Source organism: Silene latifolia, chromosome 7 (assembly GCF_048544455.1).
Source record: "Silene latifolia isolate original U9 population chromosome 7, ASM4854445v1, whole genome shotgun sequence".
In the NCBI taxonomy this organism is placed as follows: Eukaryota; Viridiplantae; Streptophyta; class Magnoliopsida; order Caryophyllales; family Caryophyllaceae; genus Silene; species Silene latifolia.
Genome location: NC_133532.1, coordinates 22,049,300 through 22,058,093, shown reverse-complemented (window position 1 = coordinate 22,058,093; position 8,794 = coordinate 22,049,300). Strand labels below are relative to the sequence as shown.

Genomic DNA, 8,794 nt, shown 5'->3' with positions numbered 1-8,794 from the left:
AACTAATTCTCATTTTCCACCCAAACCCATCTTTTAATCAATCTCTTTTGACATTCTATTCCCCGTCTAAGCTATAACATGTTTAGGCGTGTCCCCGACGAGTGTTAGGTGTCGGACACGGCGTCGGACACGGGACGACTAGTTAGGAAGAGTGTCCGTGCTACCTAACTCTCTACTAGCTGAAAAATTAGGAGGGCAATAAGCAGATTATATATTCGATGTATTACACCCGTTGTATAGTTTTTGAGCATTATAATAAAGTTTTCAATTTTGTTTTAAAAATTTTGAGTTTTACTATAAATTTCGGAGTTCATTCAGTTAAACATTAACTTAAAAAATTACAATATAATTCAAAAACATTAAATATAAGCTCAGTTAAATAGTTTCAAAATCAACCCAAAACGATAAGTACCTTATTTTTTAGCATTATTTTAAAAAAATCGTTCATAAATTGATTAAATGTTTCTCATAATTGAAGGGTAGGAAATTATATTAGTAGATGGTTGAGAGTTTTTTTTTTTTTTTTTTAGATGGTTGAGAGTTGATAATTGAAATTGATGATAGTGTATGAAGTAAATTAGTTACGGACCACATTGATATATTGATGATACTATGAACAAAGAGGTCACGTGGTCAACTGACAATATCAGCCTATTTTGATATCTGACATCATTTATGTATGCAAGTGCAAGTAATACTAGCAGTTATGTACTGATATTGCTTGTAGCTCTATTGGTGAATGTTTGTATCTCGACTCTGAAATCTGAATGCATTACCATACCTGTGTCATACTTTGAAAAGGATAGGGCCGACAGCGATACCGATCACCAAACCCTTTTCCACAACCCGACTAACTCACTCGATTTGATGATAACTCGAATAGTCGCATGTTTACATTCAAATTTGCAATGTTAACATCGGCCTTTAATCACACGTGTAGGTTTTAATTTTAAATCGTGTTTTGCATGAATTTATCTGATTTCGAGGCTAAAAATTGTTAGGGTCGGATTCAAACATGACAGATAAAATTGACGAACTTATGTCATAAAATGTGGATCGGACCGAGTCAAAATTTAAACAGACTAATCCTAGAAATCCATGATCTTACTCAATCCATACATATCAAGATTTGAGAGATGCACATGCAAATTGGGTAGAGTCCAAGTGACATAGGCTGGAACACAAATTATTGGTACGGAAATGTGATGTGCAAAATCATGGGTAGTAATAGTCTACCTCATTAACCTATCATGCTTCTTCAGTTTTTGTTTTGTATTTGGTGGTGATTGAGAAGAAGATATGAGGACAAATTTCTAGGACACCCTATCCTCTACGGAGTCATGGGTTTCAAAGATACAAACAAGCAGTTATCTTTTGTCCAATTTATAATCCATCCACCAGTTTATCACGACACAATAATGTACCTCGAACTCTTTAAAATTACCCATTTTTCAAATATAACGCTATTTTAAAGAATATAAGGGAGCATAAGGATCAACAATTTGAATCACCATTTGCTATCGGAGATGCTCAACACGGGGAAAATTCAATGAAGTTCATGTGACGATCTTGAACAAAATTCAACAATGACTAATATGAAAAATTGTTATATGGCCCTATCCTTTGTGAAGGAACCAGAGTTTAAAATTAGCAGGGACGAATTAGTAATATCATATGGTAACGTAGAAAAAGAGAGTCCCTTAATTCCGTCAATAGCGACCCTTAAAAGGGAATGAATCACCAGGTAAAGAGATGAATAAGGATCCTGACATGAAGCAAGTTCAACCCCTTAAGGTGGTAGGTACTGTAGAATCAGAGAGGTATTGATAGTGGTGACATGAAATTGATGATTATGGTGATAAGTCAGTAAATGCTGTATTCATTGCATGTTCATGTGTTACATGAAAAGTAGGGGGATTGACACTTTTGATTCTTACCACTTCATACACCCCCATTATTTGTTGTCTTCTCATTCCATCCTACTTCCACCCATTCATTCCAATTCAATGATAATATGTACCAATATTAATAGTCTTGTACCTCTTATATGTGTGTATCATATAATCCTCGTGTGATTTTACCCTTCTTCTTTGCAATAGTAACGCTAAAAACTACGAGTACTACGAATACAACATTATCCTAATGTCATAATTCACAATGGCTCCAACAAATTGTGAGGTAGGGGAGGTCAAATGTACGCAGATTTGCTTTGTGTTAAGAAGAACACAAAGAGGATGTTCAAACGACCTAAAAAAATCGTTAAAAACTGCAACGAATGACCCCTACTTCACAAGCTAAGAGAAAAAAGTGCAACTATTTTAATGAGCCATTTTAATTTATTTCGTATAATCCAGAACCAAAGAGTAATCAATTTTTGGTTCCATCTGAAAGGTGGAAATTAACACTAAAAACTACTCTTTTAAAAAATTACATTTAACCGCGTAGACCGGTAGAAATTGCAGCCGTTATCTACTTGCATCAGGAGAAAACGAAAACTATTCTCATCTCTTATGAAAGAACGTAAATCTGTAAAAGATTAAGTGAAAGATCTTAGTTATATTGGGAAGGGGTCTGTCTTCACTTGGTTTCATATTTCAATATAAAATTATTTTTATTAGACCTCTTGGCTTAATGATTGATTCTTAAATATTAAACTTCAACCCTCCTTATCATTTATTCAAAGATCCGCCAGTGATTAGAGATCAACATAATCGAACCATAATTTTTTTTTTTTTTTTTTTTTTTTTTTTTTGTGTTTGGAGTAATGTGTGCATAGTCATGTACACTACTTTGCCTCATTCTCCTGTTCCAAAAGTAAAAGCAGCAGACAAACAAAAAAATAAAATTAGATGCCTACATCATTTGCTTACAAGATTGTAAAGCTCAGGTGTGCAGCAACATTTAATACTCAAAAGAACTAAGTTGGTAGGTTCTTAAAGAATCTGGCAGAAACCGTCTGAATGCCTAAAATGATGTACATTTGTTACTTTGTTAGCCTGAATGAAAAGTACAAGCCCCACTATAGCTACTTGTTAACTAAAATACAAACTAATTCTGCAATAAAAATTGGACCATCAACATTAATTTTAGGCAACTTCTGTCCAAACATTAAGTTCATGAACATAATAATCTGATCTTTTCATTTATTTATTCACATAGATATGACATTTAGTGGCACAGCTAGGAGAGGGCTAGTCCGGGCTCGCCCTCGCTGGAAGATAAAATTTTCAAATTTTTTAGTTAACATTTTCGAACTTTTTTCTTGTTTTCCTTATACCATTACTCATTCTCCCCCGGTGAAATTTCCACCCCGCTAATTAGGTCATAACTTAAGACAACTTCCCTAAAGGAAAAAGAAAGAGTAAAGAAGGTAAAAAAAAAATTACATACAGATTTTGATTAATGGTATGATCAAGCAGTGTGTGTGATATTAAGGGATCTATTTAGTTTCTCAAGTATGCCATTAGCTTTTCTCTTGGCCCTTGAAGTACCATCTTGTGCTAGTTGTGATAGCGTCCCGTGGGCACGTTCCTCTTCTCGCATGTCTCTTAACTTGGACCGATCATGAATGCAGATTGTGTACAGGATTGCAATACAATTTTCTCTGATCCTAGCACAAGAACCCTCTCGTATAATGCCTAGAAATGTCGGAACTGCACCAAGCTCGGTCAGTTCTTGGACTGCCCTTTGATGAGTCGAGAGCATTGCTAGTATTGCCAATAGCTCATCAACATTTACTCCATTCTCGATCTTCTTTAGTATCACACTCACCACACCTTCATGAACGGCCCTAGCCTTGTTTTCGTGCACTATGCATAGATTAAAAATAGCTGAGGCGGCATCCTTCACGGCCAGAGGATGGCCTTCGTCCAAAAGACAGATCAAAGATTTCAATGCGCCTGATTTTCCAATTAGGGTTTTGTTGGAATCGAGGGCAGATAATGTGAAAAGAGCTGCTGCACTGTTACTCCTACTTGCGGGTGTTCCACTCGTAAGGGCATCAATGAGTAAGGGGATCACCATTGGTGTCTCGGCAACAAGCTTTTTGTTATTATCATGGATGGATATGTTCAACAGAGTGGTGATCAAATCTTCTTGGAGATTAGGATCAACCGTCTCATTGTTCCGACTCCTAGAAAACCCTCTTCTTTGTGTTAAGGGTTTCAACAATCGAGGGATAGAGTCACTTGATTCACCAAAAAGACCGCGAAAAGAAGGTGTCCGCTTTGTAAGAAGTCGGAGCTCCTTGGCCGCTGATTTTTGCTCTGGCATTGACTTGGACATTTCATCAAGTAGCGATACAAAACGGTCCCGGTCAGTCTCAGTTGGTCCATCCTCATTTATACTAGTAACAGGATCTGGGTATTTAATCCCCCGGGTTTTGCACCACTGGGAGATCATTTCCCTTACCAAGTAATTCGGAGTAAGAAGCGAGTGAGATAGGACTTGCTGCGTAAGAGGGCATATCATATCCCCTGCTTTAAGCCATTTCTGAATGAATGGTCTGTCATAAGTCTGAAATCAAACAACCAACGCAAGAACAAAATTTTGTTAAGATCATGACGATCAACATTCTTATGTCAAAGGTAAAAATTTAAAACATAGTTCAATCAATTACTTAAATTACCCCCGCTGTCTAAAAGGGTTAATGTACCTAACTTTACCCTTATTCTAAAAAACCAATTAGTAAGAGTGGCATTTGGCTACACGCCTACACTTGATCTTATGCCAAATGGCCGAGAAAGGTATGGTGACATTTAGCTAAACGGAAATAACTTTATCATATCAGTTACCGTATAACGCGTACAACATAATTATCATGACTATCATTAGACGCGGTACATACCAATGCTCATATGAGTTTGTGTTAATCATAGTAAGGCATAAAGGCAAAAAACATTACATAGGGGGACCACTGAGGTTGACATTCTTGTAACAGAGTTTATAAAACATATATTAACACATGATTAACGCTAATCGCGTAATTAATCGTTCCACATTACCAATTGCCCAACCCGAAAAGTTGACGGGCAAGTGAGTTGAATCTAATCGATTAATGCCAAAATTGAAGAAACCACATGATATGATCCAAGAAATAATTGAGTTACTTTAGAAAAAGGCAAAATTAGGTGCTTAGCGTTGATGCAAAGCTAGTCCATAACTTCATTGTCACATGGAATTGGAATTTTGCTTCTTCAGTCTCAAATACAGTTGGAAAGAAATTAAAAAAAGTACATGATAAATTGACAATTGACAATTGACAATTAACACCATTGATTGAAATGTTGAAAGTCCAAATACCATAAACGTTAATTATATCCTTTTTCCTCATGAACCCACCAAAATTAAGTTTCATTAAACCAACATTACCCCACTAGACACCATCAAATTGCGGGATAAGAGGATCCGAGTTACATCCAGAATTACGAGGAAAAAAAAAACTTCCTAATAAAAAGATAGGCATCCAATTTAGGTGGGAAAATCTTAAATCAATAATCACTAATTCTAGTGTATGACCTCTTTTCTGTGTAAATTGGCAAAATGTGACCACTTCTAGGTAAAAAAATGGTCATTTTTAGTCGTAAAAAAGTGATGACTATTTAACTAAAAGTCGTCACATTTTTCTCGTCGCACCCTAGAATTTGTGATCAATAATAATACGAAAAAAATAAATGCAGGGATTTAAAGTCATGATTTGAAAAATAAACTAAATCATGGAAAATAAGAGAGCGCCTCTGTAGTGGTGCCGAAGCTCAGTACCACCCAGTGGCGTCTAGCATTGTACTCCGTATAAGTCAATTATACAGAAAATCAAAGTAAATAACACAAAAATCAAAATTTACGTAATAATTAGAGAAATGTGACAACAATTACAAAGATTAAATTTACTAATTAGTGATTTTAAAGTGACAAACCTTGCCAGTGGAAATAACAACAGGATCTTTCATGAGTTGTTTAGAAAGAGGACATCGAAATTCAGGAGGACAAGATAAAGAACAATCATGGTGATCATCATCAGCCACCGTCAACGACGACGTCGTTTTCTTAATCTTTACTTCTTTCAAATATGATAAAACTTGTTTAGCTTTATCAATGGCGTCTATACAACATGATTTACTTGAATTTGAGATAAATTCATTATCTTGTTCTTCTTCTAAAATTGCCTTGACTAAAAATCTAAGCTCTTTCTTCAATTCAGAAACTTTGGTTGAATCTATTTCGGAAATTAGCCCTGTTTTTGCCATGAAAATGAAAACCCAGATTAAATTTAGGCTTAATTGAAATGGGTATTCATCAGAATTGCGTAATTGTTGATTTTGGTGTGGTAATTAATTGATCGGATTTACTATGATATAAAAGCACATGCAAAAGTGTGTATAATATGCTTTTAATATTTGTAGTATGGTTTTAATATAGGAGGGTGGGAAACTGGGAATGGAGTGTGAATGAATGAGAGCACGAGTAATGAAAGAAAGTGAGTGAATACTAATAATAAGTGATGAATTTTATGAGGACTAATATTTACTCCGGTAACATTAATTCTCCTTCAGAAGGACTAATTTGTCTGAAAGTTAGACATCTTATTTGATCTAAATAGTATAAAAGCTGAGTTTTTTTAGACCTCTCTTATTAGCCCCTTAAATTTAGGGAAAAAAAAAGAATTTTTAAAAAGTGGTCCATATTGCAAGCAGTGGGTGTTAAAGTGATTTAATTTCTTTTCCCCTCCTCAATACAAACATATAGCCATTATATAACACATAAATATATATTACAATGTACAAAGCATATGTTAAAAAATAATTGTGAACTAAGAAAACCGAAAAATTTGGCCAATTGCTTACATTCCCTAATTAAAAACAAATATAACTCACAGTAAAAAATTTCAAATATGTCATAATATAAATCTAATCGTGGATTTTTTGACGATCAAATATATGTTTAACAATTTTTATCAATGCAGACCGTGCAATTTCTGTACGGGCGTAAAACTAGTTTTTATGGTAAAACTAGTTGTGTGACCCGTGAAAAATCACGGGTCTTATTTAATGTTTTTAGGACATTTTTGTATCTATAGTACATCAATTCATGCTAGTTACTTCCTGAATATCGAGTAATGATATTTGGTGTCGTATTAATGCTACTAAATATGTCTGGTAAGCTCTAAATAAATACGCACTAACGAAAGTATGAATACAATGATACATAATCTAACTAAATTAGTGAGGTAAAATACCAATCAATTACGCGTTAAATGATACATGATACGGATTTAGTAAATAACCAAATTATTTCCATGGTCGTTGCCTCTTCGCTATCCAAAGCCATAATGGCCTTAGCGTTTAAGAGAGAGGGATTATTCCACTTTTTTTTTATTATTACTTATTTATTTCAATAATCGTAGAGAAAGAAAGGTGTTGCGCAGTGGGCTTAATGATGACAGTGTTTAATGACTTCATGGTTATGCTCATTAAATTAAGGAGGTGGTGATTTTTTAATGTAACACCCCGGCCCGAACCCAGGGCCGGGAGCGGTCACTCCGGGTAGCTCGCGAGACTGTGTACATGGCCTACAGATCAACACGGGTCCTTTCCAGCGCATTTTGTCCTCACTCATACACATCTCGGAAACCTTCCCAGGAGGTCACCCATTCTAAGACTAATCTCAGCCAAGCACGCTTAACTAAGGAGTTCTTTCGCATGGATAACCAGAAAAGAAAGTGCACTTTGTTGATATGAGTAGTACTTTCAATCCCTATAAGCACTAGTCAGATTTTAAGCCAATCAATGGACCTCTTCAAGGGGGTACCCCACCCGAATTACGTCTTCGATTCAGTAGAGTATTACATTTAATCTTATTAATATAGATGAATTAGTATTAACCTCTATAAAAATGTCATGTGAATTAAAATTAAATGTTTTAAGTAGCCTTTTTAATTATATTGTCCCTCTTCAGATTACCCACGTGATGTTTTGTCTTATCTGCATTCACATACATTTCACGATGCTTTAAAATTCATATAAAAAATATATTGATCAAAAGATAAAACATCAACATGAAAGAAACTTCACAAACGAATCAACATTGTCACATGTAAAAGATTGAAATTAAACCAAATGGAAAACATGAATTTAAATATAAATCAAAAGATTTATAAAACCAATAACATAACAAATTAAAACATACTTTATTGGACATAACAACAACATTACTCAATAATAATACTCAATATACTATTATAATCAAATAAATAAATTAAACCATAAAATATAATCCACAACTTAGAAATTCATGGGCAAATGAGCAATAGATTTTAATAAATATTGTGAATAGAAACTATCATAGGTATTACAGGTTTTATAGCCATCACACAACTATAGACTCCGCATATTTTAAATTTATTTTGTGATATTATTAAATTAGATAATTGATTGCTAAGCAACTCAAGATGTGAATTAAATAGGAAAAAAATGTTAATGGAAATTATGGGTATTAAGTAGTATAGAGAAATATAATCAATTTATTAACATATTATATTAAAAAAATTAATTAGATAGGAAGAAATTTTAATTAATTTGGTGGGTGTTAAGTATTATGAAAAGTTTTAATCAATTTATTATAATATTTTATTAAAAAAATGAATAAATAGGAAAAAATGTTAATAAAAATGGTGGGTGCATGTTAAGTAATATGAAAAGTTTTAATTTATTAACATGTTTTATTACCAAAATTTCAATTAAAATGTCAATTTTAATTATAAATTATGACATTTATTAACATGTTTTTATTACAAAAG

General features: G+C 33.8%; 1 protein-coding gene across 1 annotated transcript; it reads right to left on the bottom strand.

Moving 5' to 3' along the window:
• Positions 1-3,113: 3,113 nt before the first annotated feature.
• LOC141591911 (U-box domain-containing protein 9-like) lies at positions 3,114-6,583 on the bottom strand. Its single transcript, XM_074412403.1, has 2 exons — positions 5,916-6,583; positions 3,114-4,515 (listed from the first exon to the last, which is right to left on the bottom strand). The coding sequence occupies exons 1-2, from the start codon at positions 6,243-6,245 to the stop codon at positions 3,412-3,414; spliced, it is 1,434 nt and encodes a 477-aa protein (XP_074268504.1). The 5' UTR covers positions 6,246-6,583; the 3' UTR covers positions 3,114-3,411.
• Between the last annotated feature and the right edge of the window lie 2,211 nt (positions 6,584-8,794).